The sequence below is a fragment of the Pezoporus wallicus genome, unplaced genomic scaffold (genome assembly GCF_028554395.1).
Source record: "Pezoporus wallicus isolate ANWC-B61680 ecotype Strahan unplaced genomic scaffold, APGP_CSIRO_Pwel_v1 contig_5787, whole genome shotgun sequence".
NCBI classification, from domain to species: domain Eukaryota; kingdom Metazoa; phylum Chordata; class Aves; order Psittaciformes; family Psittacidae; genus Pezoporus; species Pezoporus wallicus.
In genome coordinates, this window is record NW_026637253.1 from 1127706 (window position 1) to 1146958 (window position 19253).

At 40.0% G+C, this 19253-nt stretch overlaps 1 protein-coding gene across 2 annotated transcripts in view; it reads left to right on the top strand.

Moving 5' to 3' along the window:
- Window positions 1–19253, top strand: part of GABRG3 (gamma-aminobutyric acid type A receptor subunit gamma3) — a 335383-nt gene that overhangs the window by 171475 nt on the left and 144655 nt on the right. For both annotated transcript variants that reach the window (XM_057404470.1, XM_057404471.1), the window contains exon 5: window positions 2685–2767. In XM_057404470.1, the coding sequence (XP_057260453.1) occupies window positions 2685–2767 (83 nt within the window). The remainder of the gene's footprint in view (window positions 1–2684; window positions 2768–19253) is intronic.

The window sequence follows — 19253 nt, forward strand, 5'->3', positions numbered from 1 at the left end:
TTCAGAAACGTCCCTTTTATACTACATTCTCTCCAGTGATTGTGTTCAGCCCTTTCGGTGCAAAAGCATATTCTGATCATGATTGCAATTGCACTCAGGCTTCAATAGGAAGTCTTTGGCAAACAATAAGAAAGGAATTAAATAGCTAGATAAGCTATTGATATTTTTAGTTCCCTTCTGTTCTTAGTCTTGCTCCAGTGTAAAAAGCTCTTGCTTATTTCAGTAGCCTTTAGATAAAGCTTCAGGGTTAGGATGTCAACTCCAATACCCTCTTGGTTGGATTGGGGTTTTTATTTTTTGTTTTGATGGGTTTTTTTGTTTGGTTGGGGTATCTTTTGTGTTTAATTGTTTGGTTTTTTTTTTCTATTACGTCCTATTGCAGTATTTCACAGCAAGTTAGGTGTCTACCTAATAGGAGTTAGACTTACTTAGCTGTCACTAAAGAGACTATTTGTTGAATGGACTGCAAAATTCTTCTAAAACAGCTAAAAAAGGGGCAATACTTGACCCAGTGGATTGTGTGAATAAGCATTTTTAGTTTGTGAAAGAAGTTTTCAGTCCTTTTTGTCCACTCAGGTCAGCCTTCTTTTTACATAGGAGGAGCTGTTCGAATAGCTAAGGTTGGGAAGGACCTTAAGATCATCTAGTTCCAACACCTCTGCCGTGGGCAGGGACACCTCACACTAAACCATGTCACCCAAGGCTTCGTCCAACCTGGCCTTCAGCACTGCCAGGGATGGAGCATTCACAACCTCCCTGGGCAACGCATTCCAGTGCCTCACCACCCTTACAGTAAAGAACATCCTCCTTACATCCAATCTAAACTTCCCCTGTTTAAGTTTTAACCCGTTACCCCTTGTCCTACCACTACAGTCCCTAATGAAGAGTCCCTCCCCAGCATCCCTATAGGCCCCCTTCAGATGCTGGAAGGCTGCTATGAGGTCTCCACACAGCCTTCTCTTCTCCAGGCTGAATAGCCCCAACTTCCTCAGCCTGTCTTCATACGGGAGGTGCTCCAGGCCCCTGATCATCCTCGTGGCCCTTCTCTGGACTTGTTCCAACAGTTCCATGTCCTTTTTATGCTGAGGACACCAGAACTGCACACAATACTCCAGGTGAGGTCTCATGAGAGCAGAGTAGAGGGGCAGGATCACCTCCTTTGACCTGCTGGTCACACTCCTTTTGATGCAGCCCAGGATAAGGTTGGCTTTCTGGGCTGTGAGCGCACACTGCCGGCTCATGTTCAGATTCTTATCAACCAAAACCAGGAGGCCCTTCTCCTCAGGGCTGCTCTGAATCTCTTCTCTGCCCAACCTGTAGCTGTGCCTGGGATTGCCCCAACCCAGGTGTAGGACCTTGCACTTGGCATGGTTAAGCTTCATAAGGTTGGTGTCGGCCCATCATTCAAGTGTGTCAGGGTCCCTCTGGATGGCATTCCTTTCTCCAGCATATCAACAGAACCACACAGCTTGGTGTCATTGGCAAACTTGCTGAGGGTGCACTCAATCCCACTGTCCATGTCAACGACAGATGTTGAACAAGACCGGTCCAACACCGATCCCTGAGGGACACCACTCGTTACTGGTCTCCAGCTGGACATTGAGCCATTGACCACGACCCTTTGTGTGCAGCCATCCAGTCAGTTCTTTATCCCCCGAGTGGTCCATCCATCAAATTGATGTGTCTCCAATTTAGAGACAAGGATGTCATGCAGGACAGCGTCAAATGCTTTGCACAAGTCCAGGTAGATGACGTCAACTGCTCTGTCCATCCATTCTGTAGCCCCATCATAGAAGGCCACCAAATTGGTCAGGCAGGATTTCCCCTTAGTGAAGCCATTCTGGCTGTCACCAACCACCTTGTTGTTTTTCATGTGCCTTAGCATGCCTTCCAGGAGAATCTGCTCCAAGATTTTGCCAGGCAGAGAGGTAAGACTGAGTGGTCTGTAGTTCCCTGGGTCAACCATTTCCCCCTTGTTGAAAAGGGGGTTATATTTCCCTTTTCCCAGTCGTCGGGAACTTCACCTGACTGCCATGATTTTTCAAATATGATGGACGTTTAAGAATGATCATTGTTCATTGATATCACTTTGTAATTCAGAAACAATTTATCTGACTTAATTGCCAGAATTAGTATGGCGAGAGATACCTACTGTATGCCCTGGTATAGTCATGTGTTTATTAGAGTTTTGTGTTCAGGAGAAAGTTTACAAGGTTCAACCACCCTCCATGCCTTTCCATCCCCTTCCTTGCCTGTTTTAGGGTGTGAAAGAATTTTAAATTCACACTCTAAGGAAGTGTGGAGAATATTCCTCATAAGATTCCTTATGAGGTTTCGGTTTTGTGGAATTGCATTCCGTATTTCCTGTTATTTTTGTAAACAATATTTGTTTTCATCCCATATCCTTCAATGATGAATTATCTATAGAAAAACATAGACACAGATTTCTGGGTATCAAGAAATTCTTAATGATGTGTCTGAAATTGTTTGTGATTTTAGATAATTATTATTGTTTTGGATAAGACCTATGTGGCCAATGAACAATCTCCAAATCAAGTCCTTTCCTTTTCGGACTTAACTTATGGATGTCAGAATTCTCTTGCATGATACCTAAGGTTCCCTGCCTCGTCCCCTGACCGTTCATTGTGCTGCTGTATAGTAATAGATTATTGGTTTCTCCATAGGCTTACCATCAATGCTGAGTGCCAGCTGCAGCTTCACAATTTCCCAATGGATGAACACTCTTGCCCTCTGATATTCTCTAGCTGTAAGTACTGCTTTGATGCCTTATTGTTGTAATTGACTAGTATTCAGAAGCATGAATTTAATTCTGATTTCTGTCGGGTTGTTCAACCGTTCCGCAACAGGTATATGAAGTTTAGGTTTGCTTAAATATTCAGGAAATTTTTGTTTTCCTCTCTAGCAATCCTGGTGGATGGACTTCAGCCATGAAACATGAAGTCTTCTGTAGATTTACTTTGTTATTTTTACCAGAACCAGCCTTTTTAGTTCATACTATAGTCAAACTTTCAGCAGGAGCAGATATTCATACTAATCTTTGCTATGGTAACCTATAAAATCATGTGTCATGCAAATGAGAATAGAAATTGCCATTTTCTATGGGAGGCGCACAATTTGGGGACATGACTAGCAGTCTCTGAACATATGAGTTTACAGCAAGTAACATGGTAATGCCTCTCAGTTCCCTAATAAAATAAATGGTGTAACTACTGTGAATCTCATTTTCCTTTTATTCCTCAGCTTTTCTAGTAGTCCCAATGTTGTATATAGTGTTGTTGGTACATTTAAAACCTACCTCATAGGCAAAACAAATACATTGGTGAAATGAATGCAGAACGAAAGAGAAGTTAATAGTAAGGTCCAATATTACTGTGAGAAGTTATCTTCATGTTGATTCATTTAAAAAAGCTTGAGAGCTATTTGCTAGTCCGTATACCTGCAGAGTTTCGTAATTCAGAGCCACAAAACCACATTTTACCAACATTTGTAGAAGAGTATCCACTAAAGATACTTATTTTGATAAACTCCAAGACTGTGTTCTTGGACGATTTGTGTTCTCCAAAAGTGAACAGTAAATGTATTGTTCTTTCTATTTAGAAAATAGCATTTTCTCCATCATCTCTTAAAAAATGATTGAATAATAACACTATTTAATGCCTTTATAACAGATACGCTGTTGTGATAGTAGGGTATTAATTTCCATTCATGATATACAAGCAGTGATCCTCATTCAGAAACTCGATTTAAACTTCAGCTAATCCAGTGTGTATTCTTCTTTTTCCCCAGGAAAATGTTTTTAAAAATTCTGCCAATGTAAACATCTCGCTTTCCCCCCAAACATCATTACCACACTGCCATTTTTTAACATCTGTGCATATGAGTGAGCCTAGGCAAAAATACACAGTGGTGGATTTAATTCAGATGTGTGCAATATATGCATACTCTGAACAAGACATAACTGAACAAGAGGCAGATAGCTCCTGAATGACCTTTCCTACTAATGAACTCTTGTCACTGAACTGTATGCCCCTCAGCTGTTTTTAGTTAGTGCATAATGCTTCTCTTACCTTGTGGCAATCTGCTGTTGTTTTGTTGAGGTACTGGGAAAGGAGTGTGTGATATTAAAAATGAAATCCCAGTCCAGAGATACTAATTAAACCTACCACACAAATTTAATAGGTCCTGCACTAGCAATATCTGAAAATCGTGAACTTTAATCTAAACAGGAAAGTTGCTTCAAACCTTGCATTCCCTGGTAGCTAGACGGTTGCAGAATGAAAGTAAGTCAAGCTGTGTGTTTTTTATTTAAAGAGAGAGGATATCAGTGGGAACTTCAGAAGGCTGTGCTGCATGGCAAAGTTTCAAATACATCTTGATTTGCAGAGATTCCTCATAATTTAGATCTGCTAGCTCAGAGCCCTCCTGCTCTTGAAAATACACATGTATTGCCATCATACATGTACTAACATTTATGGAGATAACACAGGATGAAGAAGAAGCTGAATATGTCACAGTTTCTATGTGTGCTCTATGTAGTCTCTTTTCAGATGGAAAACCCCATGGAGAAATGTTAAATTATATTGTATAGTTTTATCAGCCTTTGTAGTCATGTTGATAACAAGGATTTATTTCTTTAGGTCCAAATGGAATTGTGTTCTTCTCTTCAACACATTTAGCACTACTATTATCATAATAGCAGGACATTCTCTGTGTGATTTGTTTGTTTCAGAACGCGGTTGTATTTTAGTGGTGTGCACATTCATAGCAGTCTCTAGATACATGCCACTCAGCGGGACTTATGACTGAATGAATGCCTGAATGATTTATTACTGCCCTCTATGACAAGTTTCTGAGGGAACAAGCTGATTACAGATTCCAAGATGTATGTCTTTGAATAAGATAAAAATGGTTGTAGAATTCACAGCACAGCTTCACTTCCCTCGGCATCCCTTTTGCTTGTTCCCTGGCATGCAGACAAATCTTCACAGTTTCCACTGCAGGCAAGCACAAAAAAGCACAAGTTTAGAAGAATATTCCCTGCAGCTCTACACACATATGAAGAAGGTTAATATTTGAAATTTCTTACTTTTTATATAAATTTTCCTTGATATTACAGAAATGTGAAACTAATCTTAAATAATTTTATTTTCCTCTAGTGTTAGCTAATTCACACCCTAACCCTGTTGTTGCTTTGGGGACAGTTGACATTCCTTTGGTGAGAATATTGAGCTCTACTGGGTCTGGTTGCCAGGATAAATATGGGAAAACCAGCATCTTACACACAAGAGACCATCTCAGTGTGCTAACAGTAATTACTAAAACCTACCTACCACTTCCTGCTGAAAATCTTGCTCAAGAATGGTTCCTGGAGTTCCGTAGTCTCTTTTATAGGAATTAGAAAGTATTGAAATAATTTGAAAGCTCTTCACTCTCTCTCTGTAAGTTTTGTATGTGCTTCAGGTGGTGAGATGAATCATCTGGCATATTAGTGCACGTTGCAGGTGTGTGTCTTTCATTGTCATTCTTGCGTAGATGTGCACTTAGCACGCTGCTTATGTGAAAAGCTGAGCCCAATGGCATAATGCAGGGCTGCTATACAATGTGGCAGCTCTTTCCCCATCCGTGTACCAGATTGATTTGGTCATTCACATGTGACAAACAGTATTCCTTAATAAAGAGATGCTATAACACAGGCATCAATGCCAACACATGGTATGAATGTGTGTGTTTCCCAATGAATGTGAAGAATCAGTGCTGCAAATTGACCCCAGTGTAGCAACCTTTGATATGCTATATCAATTTGATGCGCTTTGTCAAATATGATATCATATTTTCTTTATATAGTTTTAAAGTACTATATATTACTGCATAAACATATTCTGTCAGTGAGATTCTTTCTTTGGGTGAATTTATCCTTCTTAGCCAATGGAGGCTGCTTTGCTACTTTTGGCACTCAGGTAGCATATTAAGCTGTCTTGGTTATCTCTATTCAGCAGTGATTTGAGAATTGTGGAAATAATTTCAGGTTCTGCCATAAAGTTTAGTTTATTGAGGTCGCTAAGATTCGCATAAACATCAGAAAGGAAGAAGAGGTATTCTGTGTGAAGGACAATGTCAGCACAAGTATAAACAAATAAGAAACAGGAAGCAAAAGGCAGGCTGGAAATGAGAAATTAAACATATTAAATGTGGAACTCCCACCATAGGATAATGTGGGTGCTAAAATTCTACAGGGATTCAAAAGTGTTTTGGGAAAACATTGAAAGAAAAATGCATTGGGAGCTATTAAGGATAGTGACATCCTGCTGTACTAATGGCCACTTTTTTAAATTTTTTTTTAATTTTTTTTTTTATTCTGAGGGAGTAAGGGCATTTCACACTTAATAGTAGGCAAAACTGGCCACATGCCTAAGCTACTTGAAGAAATTCTTTTCCATTAGTCCTGACAGGATTCCAGCTGACCTACGTGGTTGGTTTTCCTTTCCTGTGTCAGACACTGTAAGACTGTTGAATGTTCTAGATTTTCTTAATTTAAGAGGACTAGGCACACTGCAGAATAACTTGATCATGTTTGTACCCACACCTCTGCAACAATTGTTACGGTGTTAAGTTTTTCAGCCCAGCACAAATTTTCATTTCCTCTCCCCTTCCACGTGCTCAAGATTAACGTAAATTCATGACACTCCTCCAGGCAACAGCATATGACAGTCATATAAAAATGCAACAGGCAAACACATTATACCTTGTTTAGAGCATCTGGTCAACTAACATTTTAATTATGTACAAGGAACTTTAAGGTGGAAATCAGTGCTGGCTACATACCTAAGGCCTGAAACAATCTCTATGGCCATGCTTCAGGGTTTAGCAAATGCAGCAATATTAAGCTACAGTGCAAGACATCAGAATAAAAATAATTACTGAATTGATTAATGGGTTTTCATTCCTTTATTTTTCTTGCTGCTGTCCTGATCAAGCTCCAGGCGCTGTTGTTCATTTTAAAAAACACCTTAGATTTAGGCAATAGAAATTATGACATTTTTTGTAGCCAATTACTTACATTTTCCCCAGTGAGAAGTGTCCTGAGCTGGCCATTACTGGAGCATTGCTGTAAGGCAGGAAAAAGCGATCACGTCTGGAAGCACTAAAATATACACCTGAAGTTTCATTAACAGTTTTCAGTGTTTTCAGTTCAGTTTAAAATAGGGGAAAGCAAAATTTCCAGCTATTGATGGTCCAGTTTGCTCAGTCAGGTCTTTAAACACTTGCTTGTAGCCTTCTAAAAGTTCAAGGGTTTGTGTTTTTCTAAGTGATGTACAAAAGCATGCAAACTATTGCAGAAAAAAGTAAGGAAATGTGAAATGCATTTGGAAGAAATTCATCCGATCTAACATAGTGCTTGAAAGAAACAGATCCTGCCTTTCTAAATATAAACTCAGTTCAATCAAATGTTCCTCCTTTGAACATGAAACCTCTTATGGATATGCAATCAGTACTTTGAGCCTCATATCATTAATTTTCTAACAGAACTAGCTGTCATCGCAAGTTTTAATATGTTTCTCCTAGCCTAGAAAAGTAAATGCTGGTTTTGTGGAATGAGCTGTGCTTTGTTTTATCTCATGAATCTCATCAGCAGAATCATTAATAAAGTCTGAGGGCAGAATTTTATTCCTGATGAAGAGCAGGCCAGAAGGAAAACAGCTTAATGTTCATATCTCAAAAGGAGTTTCATTAAAGATGCTGGCAAGGCATTGCAATGTGTAGAAAGAGCTTTAATCCTCATCTGAACTTCCCATCTGTGCTCCCTGTAATGGGTTGAACCAGATCATGGGGAATAAATGGAATTCTTGGTTCAGGTTTTGTGACAAACATATTTTAGCTGTTGTAGCTTTTCCTATTCTAGGAAGTAGAAATTAAGGTACCAGGTTGCATTCTTCCTTCTCTTCAGAAGGCTGTCTTTTCCAGATAATAGTCAATATACAGACATTGCAACAAGGATAAAAGAATTACCATTACAGAAAAGTTGGCATCTGAAAGTTTCTTCCTAATGGCGGTATTTAACATATGACTTGTCTCTCATATGGCAATTCATGAATACAATACGTGAAAGATATCTGTGATAAATCCCTCCTCCCCTTCATCTGCTAATCCCTCTCATACACAGACATTTCCATATCTTCTTATTTCTGTTGCCCTCTTTTAGACTTCACTGTTTTAATTACACATTTTTAAGAGTACCTTGTGTTGTGTGCAAAGCAGTATTCATAGACAAGTGGATCATTACAAAGATTTTTGAGGAATACATAATTCTGTAGGGATCTTTGCTTTTGTTAACCTATAAACGTTAAAGTTCTGTCGTGGTTTAAACCCAGTCAGGTAACTCGTTCACTCACTCCCCCCCTTCTTTCCCTCCCCCTGCTCCCGGAGGGACGGAGAGGAGAATCGAAAAGAATGCAACTCCCACGGGTTGAGATAAGAACAGTTTAGTAACTAAGGTATAACACAAATCACTACTGCTACCACCAATGGTAATAATGATAAAGGAAATAACAAGGGAAGAGAATACAACACCTCAGCACCAGCAGACCGATAACTTGCCCCCCCCCTCAGCCCGACCAAGCACCGACCGATACCTCCTCCAACCCTGCAGTCTCCCAGCCCTTCCAGCTCACTCCCAGTTACATCCTGGGCATGACGTGCTGTGGTATGGAATACCTCTTTGGTCAGTTTGGGTCAGGTGTCCTGTCTCTGCTTCCTCCTGGCTTCCCCTCCTCCCTGGCAGAGCATGAGGCTCACAAAGTCCTTGGCCAAACCAAAACATCGCTATCAGCTCTGTTCCCGAGCTGAAAGTCAAAACACTGCACTGCACCAGCTACCAAGAAGGAGAAACATGACTGCTACTGCTGAACCCATGACAAGTTCCTAAGCAATTTTTTCCTGAGGTACCCACAATGACATCTAGACATAGTGAATTTGGAATATATTATAATCTTACATGAGTGATTTCCTTTCTTCATTGCAATAGCTATTCTGGGTGGAATCTGCTACTGCTTTGCTCAGTTGTTAACTCTCCCTATAATCACAGAATCAACTAGGTTTGAAGAGACCTAAGTCCAGCCATTACCCCAGGACTGCCAAGTCCTCCACTAAATCATGTCATTAAGGGCCTCATCTATGCCGGTTTTGAACACTTCTAAGGAGAGTGATTCTACCGCTTCCCTGGGAAGCCTGTTGCAATGCCTGATCATTGCCTTAGTGAAGAAATTTTTCCTGACACCCAATCTGAACCTCTCCTGGTGCAGCTTGAGACTATTATCTCTTGTCCTATCAGTTATTACTCGAGAAAAGGAACCAGACACCTCCACTCTACAACCTCCTCTCAGGAAGTTGTAGAGAGTAAATTTTAGGTTTACCTGATATTCCTTGCACGTTTCTTTTTTAAAAACATAAATAATATATTATTTGTTTGAGAATCAAATGTTTATCCAATTCCTTGACTACTTGTAGAACACAAAATGGTTTGGGTTGGAAGGGACCTTACAGATCTTCTAGTTCCAACTCTCCAGCTATGGGCAGGGACACCTTTCACTAGACCAGGTTGTTCCAAGCCGCATCCAAACTGGCCTTGAACACTGCCAGGGATGGGGCAGCCACATCTTCTCTGGACAACCTGTGCCAGTGTCTCACCACCCTCATAGCACAGAATTTTTCCCTGATTTCTAATCAAAATTTCCCCTCTGCCAGTTTAAAGCCATTCCCCTGTGTCCTACCACTACATGCCCTTGTAAAAGTCCCTCTCCAGCTTTCTTGTTGGTCCCATTTAGGTACTGAAATGCTGCTAGAAGGTCTCCCTGGAGCTTTCACTTCTCCAGGCTGAACAACCCCAGCTCTCTCAGCCTGTCTTGGCAGGAGAGGTGCTACAGCCCACTGATCATCTTTATGGCCCACCTCTGGACTTGTTTGTGGAGGTACACATGACTCTTGTGTTGGGGTCCCACAGCTGAATGCAGTACTGCAGGTGGGGTCTCACAAGAGCAGAGGGACAGGACCACCTCCTTTGACCTGCTGGCCATGCTAATTTTGATGCAGCCCAGCATATGGTTGTCTTTCTGGGCTGCAGGCACACACTGCTGGGTCACTACTGGCTAACTCACTGCCTTTGCTGTGTGTGACTCTGATGCACTGATAGGGTCCACAACTCATTGAAGTTGTAAAGTAGGTATGCTTTTATTCGGCGCTGAGGCGCATGGGGGATAGCTCCTCCAAAGGCATGCGCACTTCATTGTCGTTTCTCCTTTACATTTATCCTCTAAAGTTATACATATGCATGAGGTTGCACAACACGCCTATACATATTCATGTCCTATTCCCACTTTGTATTATAATGAGCTAAGAAGTCCTTTGTGCCTGCGCAGTGCCTCCTAGTGGTCGTGGGCAAAGGTATCAAGATGAAGTAAATGAGTCTTCCTCAAGCCTGAACTTCTCACTGTTAGTCGTTACATATGCTTCCTGGAGGCTTGGTCATTGTCCAAAACACAGAGACAATTTCAGCCGGCCTAGGCATCAAAGGACGGGAATAAAGTCATGGTCCCTACCTCTTAACAATAGACTCTTCCTTAAATCTTGTTCTAGCATATACAGCGAGTATGATAAGCATGAACGAGTAGTAACATTGTTAAGCAAGCAGCTTGATCTACCCCCTTGTACATTGCAAGTACGATAAGCATGAGCAAGCAGTAACACTTAAGCAAGCAGTTTGACCTACCCCCCCCATACATCGGTTAACCCTTTGCATCAACTCAACAAATTTCTTGATACATAAGAGATGATGCATTAAGTATCTTTTATATTTTTATGACTCTATTTTATAGCCAAGCAAAGACTCATAAAAATTTTAGATGTTAGTTTGCTTTGGAAGTTCTGCAAAATTTTATCTGATTGCTCCAATAGCATTGTTCTGGTTTTGGCTGGGATAGACTTAATTTTTTTCCCAGTAGCTGTTACAGGGCTGTGTTTTGGCTTTAGTTTGAGAGCAGTGCTGATAACACACCAGTGTTCTAGTTGTTGCTAAATAGCATTTACCCTGATCAAGGACTTTTCAGTCTCATACTGTGCCACTGAGGAGGAGCGCAAGAAGCCAAGAGGGAGCAGAGTCAGGACACCTAACCCAAACTAGCCAAAGGGTCATTCCATATGACAGCATGTTGTTTCCAGTACGTAAACTGTGGGGAGTTACCCAGAAGGAACTGATCACTGCTCGGGTCAGGCTGGGTATCAGTCAGTGGGTGGTGAAAAATTGTATTGTGGATCACTTGTGTTTATTGTTTTGTTTTCCTTTCCCCTTTAAGATTTATATTCTCTCCCCTTGTAATTTCCCTTATTATTAGTACTACTAGTAGTAGTAGTAGTAGTTGTATGTACTTTAGTTATTAAACTGTTCTTATCTCAACCCATGGGCTTTATTGTCTTTCAGTTCTTCTCCCCATCCTGCCCAGGGAGCAGGGAAGGGTGGTGGGGGTAAGCAAGAAGCTGTGTGGCACTGTTATCAGCTGGATTTAAACCATGACAAGTATGTACTAAATATCTATGAAACTGGTGAAATTAATCAATTAATCTATGGTATAAGTACATTCACTGTAAAGTTACACTTTATATACCTAATTTATGGTAGATTCATGCCAATCTAGTACATATCATAATATTACTGTGGCACAAATTTTTCTGTTAGTCTTCTGTCTCATTGCTCGAGGTATACCAGAGAAAACTTTCTAAACATTTACAGCTATATGGTTCGATGCTTGATCCAAATGTACACAGTATGTTGTGATATAAGAGTAATAGACTTAACCTGATATTAGATCTGATAGTCAGCAATACACAAATTCTTGCAAAAAACAGTGAAACTTCCTGAGAAAGCAGTGAAACTTCCTGAGGTTGAAGGTTGTCCATTGCCCCTCTGATGATCAGGGAGGGTTGATGGCAGTGAGTAATTCAACTATTATCCCTTGCTTTTCTGTTTCTCACAAAGAGCTAAGTTTTTGGCCTAGTAGCAGACCAAATGTCTCCTTTTATAGTGACTCTTGAGATTTTTCTCCATGAGATTGAAGGCTGGAGAGGCAGCAGCTGCTGTTACTTCCAGCAAAAATGAGACCCTAGAGTAAAATTAAAGCAAGTGCTAATTAGTGAAGCCTAAAATGCTTAACTCATGACATCTTGCATCCAGCAAACTCTTCCTGAGACTTTCTGGATTGATGGTAGGCTATTCCAGGAGCCTGGCATCTACCCCAGTTTTGTAGCTGTCTTCCAGGGTTCCTTGGTGTCTCCATTTACACTGCATAGTTGCATTGGGAAGATGGAGGGCCCATGTCATGGCACAAACTCTCCAGGCAATCTGCTACGGAGCCAAAGAAGAGCTTTTATTCCAGGATACAGAGATTAACACAGGTGACTGTATATCAGGGATAGGGCTCCTCAGCTTTTACTTATGTTTAAACAAGGAGACTGGAAGTCCCAAAATTCCCAAGTGCAGTCTAGCTTCTCATAACAGCCAGTTATATTTTCCTAAATTTTAAGTTTAGAAAAAGTTTAAAAGTTAAAAAAATAAATAAAATAAAAACCACCACGAACAACCAAACAATTTTAGAGAAGGCAAAACCTGACTGCGAGGCTATTTTTTTGTTTTCTTTTTTTTTCCAGGAATACATGTAGCTAAGAATATAAGTAGCAAGAATATATGTAGCTTATGGTGTCAGGAGAAAATAAGAATGCTGAAGTAAGGCAGGTGGCTGACTGCATGTCTGACAGCTGAATATATCAGCAAAAGGCCCTGGAGTCTCTGCCATGTGACAAGCATTGTTAGATCCCATGTTTTCATCACCAATCTCATGATATTCAGTGGTTACTTGAAGCCAAATCCCATTTAAGCATGTTATCATGAGCCAATGTGAGTATTCTTTTTTTTTTAAACACATTTGTCAGTGCGACACAAATGCATGTCAGGCATCAAGAAAATGGCTTTCTCCCTCCAACGTAGAGTAACACCTATTATATACTACCTATTAATTTAATTGCTTGCTTAGGTATGTGATAAATGGTTTGCAAATGAATCTGATCTTTATGGAGAGGCTGGTCCATTACTTGTAAACTCCCAGCAGCCCTATGTTTGTAACTTCTGACAAAGAGCTCATATTTGTGATATACTGAGTATCAGGAGACATTCACACTCTTTTGTATATTTTTTAACACAAGAAGGAATGTTTTGGTGATCTGTAACAGCTGCATCATAAGACGATATAGTCATGTTTTACCAACCACCTTATAGCCATCAATGACTGGAATGCAGCTATTGATGGCTGTAAGCTGTTCAGAAGCAACAGGGGTTGCCCTCTACTTCAAAAACTGGATAGCATGTGAAGAGCTGTCTCTGAAGAATAGCCACAAGCATGTTGAAAGCTTATGATTAAGAGTTAGAGACCAAAGCAACAAAGGGAACCTTTTGGTTGTGTCTACTACAAGCTGCCTGATCAAGGGGGGCCGAGCCTGTAGACAAAGCCTGCTTACTCCATCTACAGGAGGCATCCCGCTCACAGGCTCTTATCCTAATAGGGGACTTCATGCGCAACAACATCTGCTGGCAAAGTAGAATTGGAAGTTATAGGAAATCCAGGAAACCCCTGGGATGCATTGAGGATAACTTCTTAAGCCAGGTAATCGACAGCCCTACCAGAGTAGATGCAATACTGGACTTGATGGTCATCAGTGTTAACTCTAGAGCTAACTTGTGATGTCAAGACTGGAGGCAGCCTGAGCTGTAGTGATCATGCACTAGTGGAGTTTGCAGTCCTAAGGGATATGGGTTAGGTGAAGAGTAAAGTCAGGACCTAAAATTTAGGAAAGCAAAATTCCAGATCTTCAAGTTAATCAGTAGGATCCCCCGGGATACAGGCCTCAGTGATAACGGAGCAGAACAGAGCTGGCGGATCTTTAAGGATGCTTTCCATAGGGAGCAAGAGCTGTCAATCCCGAAGTATAAGAAATCGAGTAGGGAAGGGAAGAGGCTGGCATGGCTGAGTTGAGACCTGCTGGTCGAACTAAAGGGCAAGAAAGAAATGCACCGGCAGTGGAAGCAGAGACAGGTATCCTGGGAAGAACATAGGGGTGCTGCCTGGTTGTGTAGGGATGGGCTCAGGAAGGCCAAGCACAGATGGAGTTGAACTCACCAGGGGTTGCAAAGAAAAACAAGAAGGGCTTCTATGGGTATCTCCCTAAATTGGAGATATATGGATTTGGTGGGTGGACTATCTGGTGGATGAGGAGTTGGTTTGTTGGTCGCATCCAGAGGGTAGTGGTCAACAGCTCAGTGTCCAGTTGGAGACTGGTGACAAGTGATGTCTCTCAGGAATCCATGTCGGGACCTGTACTGTTTAGCGATAATCAATAATGAGGTTAGTAGAAGTCAGCAAAAGTTTACTTGTAACAGACTCAAAAAACAGGAAAAAATATTAAGTCCTCAACTAATTAGAATTGTCTTGCCTATTTTATTTACCTTTAGCACAGACTGAAAAACAAGGCAGCCTGGAAACATGAAACATTGCAATGAGAAAAGCCCCTCCCTTTTCTCATTTCTGCTTCTGCATAATGAACGGAAAACCAGAAATGTATCCGTCGTTCCCACAGAATGAGAAGGGGATGGAAGTACGGCATTTGTGTAGCCTTGACTGTTGCTTTGCTAATAGTGCAGAAGGACAGTCAGGAATATGCCTTCTGTATCCGTTCCTGTTAGAGGGATGTTGCTGAGGTCTGCCTGGCTGGATCCCTGTCAATGAAGGGCAGGTCTGTCTCCTTAAAAGGAGACTGTGTAATGGGCATGCTGTAGCACAGATAATAAAATTTCAATCCTTTTTCCTGGTTGGGTATCATGTATGTCTGTCAAAACGGAGTATGCTGGGATTGCGTCTCTTACTATCAGATAACCCTTCAGCAAGACAAACAAATATGTGATAAGATTAGGATGAGAGAAAGCAGAAACACAAATTGAGACATTAAATTTAACTTAATTTTTAAATAAGTATTTTTATGGTCTCCCATATGATGTGGATTTTCAATTGATTCTTTAAGACATGCTGCAATTTTGTATGTCGAAATACAGAGATTATTTCTGTGGAATGGAAATTAAGTTATGATTAATGTTTAGGTTGGACATGCATATTATAAAGTAATTCCTTTTTCCCCCAATTTTTTCATAATGTGACTTCTGACAGTTTAGCTCTGTTAAAGCTCAGGAATGTCTGACTTTTCCACAAAACCTTTCGTAAGAAGGAAAACATAGGGAGGCATGTAGATTGAACAAAGTGTGCATTCTATTTTGGGGCAAATTGTCCAAATCAGAAAGCTTGTGAAGAAGACACTGAGGCTTCTTTCTAGCTCCTTCTGAGTTTCTTTCTCAGGGAAACCAAGGCAGTGTGGGGAGGGCTTCTGTGTGACTTCGTTATGTCCTGGGGGGGTAGGAGCACTTAGGAACTCAGAAGTTCTTTCAGCTCCACTAGTTGCGATGTAACCTTAATCAGACTATTTGTTTCACATTGTCTATCACTTTTGCTGCTACTTGCATTTATGTCTTTTGGTGAGCTCTGGTGAGCAAGGATAGCTGCACCTGTCTCCTCTTGGTCAGAGGAGTGAGCCCTAAGTGCATCAGTTCAAGGAGTGACCTGGTTAATGTCCATTTTTTTCACTCTGGCAGCCTGATTAGACATGTGTCTCTTCCCTTTGGTAAACCACCACCAGTGAAAAAACAAGAACCTCATTGAAATAAATATGATGATCAGGAAGTAGAATGAATTACAAGTTACAGTATTAAGGTCCTTTATCAGTATCTTCCTATTTTCATTCTTAGCAACAAAGGTTAGTAGAAAACCACATCAGAGCTCTTCCATGCTTGACATGAATCTGCTACACAATGAAAAGATGAACAAGGTTCATCATCTGAGTCACTACACTCAAGGTATTACATACACTGACCAGGATATAGTAAAGCCATCTAAATTCCTAATTGAAACTGTTGCTTGACAAGAACAGAAGAAAATCGTAAAGACTGATATAAAAGTTAGCCCTTGATTTGTAGATTAACATCTTAGAAAAGAAGATCCATCCTCTTCTCACCATCTTCTGCTCCATTTTTTTCCTCAGTAAAAACACAAGCAACATGAGTATAATAATAATAAACCTACCGAAAGAATCTCTGTTGTTCTGTCTCTCACGGGCATCCATTCTGCTGCATGCACCCACACACTCACAGATATACCTAGAAGAATGAGAAAAGATGAGAAAACAGATATGTGATAGTTTTCAATTTTTTCATTACTGGCAGGTGCTCAGCTACTAAGGCAACAAGCAATATGCAAGAAGTTGCACAGAATTAAAGAGGATGAAGCAAGAAGAACAAATCCTATTGTGAATCATCTGAAATGGACAAATTGACTATACTTTAGCTTTTCTTAATGTCAAGTGTTTACTTATGGCCTTGAGGCACTCTGATGCTTCTATGCCTATAAGCCTTCCCTTTATCTATATTAACAGATTTGACATTTGAATGCACATTTCCTATAATTGTTCTTTAAAAAATATTAATATTATAGTCTTCATGGGGTGCAATGGTATAGTCTACATATCTCATGCCATTTCAATTGATGAAAACTTTATTTGGAAAGAGATTATGCCTGTGAAATATAAACTTTTCTTTTTGAGGAATATATATTTAGCTTTTTGAAAGATTTTATTAACAGTTGGTCCACAGCAGAAAGAAGTATCCACCTTTTAATACCCTGAGGCACCTCTGTCTGGATGTGTGATGCTCAATTTCAAATTTTGTCTTAAAAGGACAATATAGTTTTTCATTTTGCCTATAAGTGGCCCGATGACACACTGACTGTTCTACAGTTTTCTGAATAGCTTCTGATTCTCTAATTTTTTCACTGCAGAAAGTGAATTCAATATGCATAATACTTGAAATACAGTGCATAAGGAAAAATAGTAGTTATTTTGCACTTACAGTGCTCCTTAAGCATTTTTCTGAAAGGGAGCAAAAAACCACCTCCTTTAGTTAAAAAAAAAATAAAAAATTGTAAGTATTTAGAACAGTCAGTGTTGTCCATGTCTTAATTCTGGAAGGTCAGTTGTTCATTTCAAGTTAAAAGGAAGAAAAAGTAGCAAGAAGCGCATGTTTGTACCTTGCAGGTATTTTTTTCCTGTATTGATTGACTTCAAATGAAGCTACTAGACCAAATGAGCATGGAGAATTTTGTCTGCAAGTGATGACTTTCAACAGAAGGGAATCATAGAACTCTGAGGTCTGAATAGAGTATTTGTTCACAGCAGTTGTCTGAAAATCAACATTTCAATAAGACAACATTTTTTGCCTCTGGTAGCCAGAGAAAGAAAAATAAAACTCTTGGATAAATGTCTCTTATGATTAAAAGAAAACTGAGATATCCAAGTCTTTCATAACATGGTATTTTCTTCCTTTCTTTTTGTCCCCAGCACCTTTCCCCTAAGTCCATATTTGAAATCTTTGAAGCTTTTCTTGTCTAACTGATACAAGACTGCAGAGAGGAAGAGCAAACCTCAAAGTTGTTTGGGAGATTTGTACTACAGGTTTCTATTGATTTAGTGCAAAATACAGCAGCATTACTTATGTCAAGGCTTACCAGAATTGGCAGCCAAAAATCCTGGTCTGTTGTACTATGAGATTTCGAAAGTCAATCAAGCTGAGGCTGGTCACTACCTATATGGGAGTTTCAGCAGGAAAACAGATTTTTCCATGATTCCAGAATAACAGTTCCACTTTTATTTATAATCATTTTCACTGTGATTCGTTACAGCCACCAAAGGGTGTCTTCCCATTAATGTTTTACATAACTGCAGGTACCAAAGCAAAACGCATTAATGGCCTGTGGATGGTAGTATTCTTTAATGTTTAGATGGAGTAATGTGACACTGGTCATCACTTGAAGCAGGGGAGGTTCTAACTTGGTAGAAGGAAAAGAAAAATCACCGAGGACAGCAAAGTATTGGAGCAGGTTGTCTAAGGACATCGTAAAATCTCTGTCCTTGGAGGTTTTCAAGACACAACTAGATAAAAACCTGAGACAGCTGGTCTGGATTCAGTATCAACCCTACTTTGAGCAGGAGGATGAACTAGAGACGTCTTAAAGTCCCTTCCAACCTGACTGGCTCTATCATAACATCTTTTTCACATTCAAAACAAGATTTATATTAAAGTATTCAGTCTTCCTTATAGATGTTCATATTCCTTATAATATGTTCATATCCAGAGATAAAAATCTGTATTTATGAAAAACATCTTTCCCTGACAACTTAAGAGAATCAATTCTGTGTTGGCTTTCTTAAGGAACATCCAAAGTTCAAACTTGTTGCCATTTCCTCCTTGTAGTTTATTTTTCTGAATCACTGAAAATCACTGAATCAGTTGTCTTATCAAAAATACTGGTTTGTTTTTTTCTTTTTTCTGTATTTTTCCATTGTACAATGGTTGTTACCACCAGCAATCACTGGTGTATTATTTGCAAACAAAGTAAAGTTTTGTTAATGAAGATTTGGAGATTCTTCCAAAGACTAATACAGTTAGGCAATATGTTCAAAAGTCAAGCAGAACATAGACTTTATCATTTTACTTCCACAGAGCTCTTCCCACTCTTTGCAGATTCTAGGAATTGATTTTCAGGTCCCTGGCATACTGCTGTGGTAGCTCATTCTTTCACCTGTTGGCTATTGGCATTCACACCACAGCAGTACACAAGGACTCTGACGCTGACTCCAGCATCTCCTTCCACTCTGCTCAAATTAGACTGTACTTTCATCTTGTCACAGGTCAGACACATGAAATCTGTTTTCCCTCTTCTCTGCCACCTAGTCAGTCCCCAGAATGACCTCCTACCTTTTACAACTTCCTTTAGAACCCTCCTAGGTGTCTCTTCTACAGTTCTTTCATTTTCTCCCTATTGACCCACATTTCCTTCTATTTTTATTTTCTTGTGATGCAGATATTGACAGAGGAGGAAAATGGATACTCATGTCTTTGTGTGAAAATACAGATCAAAAAAGCAACTGTATGATGTAAAATCACAGAGGAACAGAAAACCCAAGAACTATGGCTGAATTTTAAAATAAGATACTCAGTGACACAAAGCTTGGAATTAGGAAGTAGAAGGAATATAGAG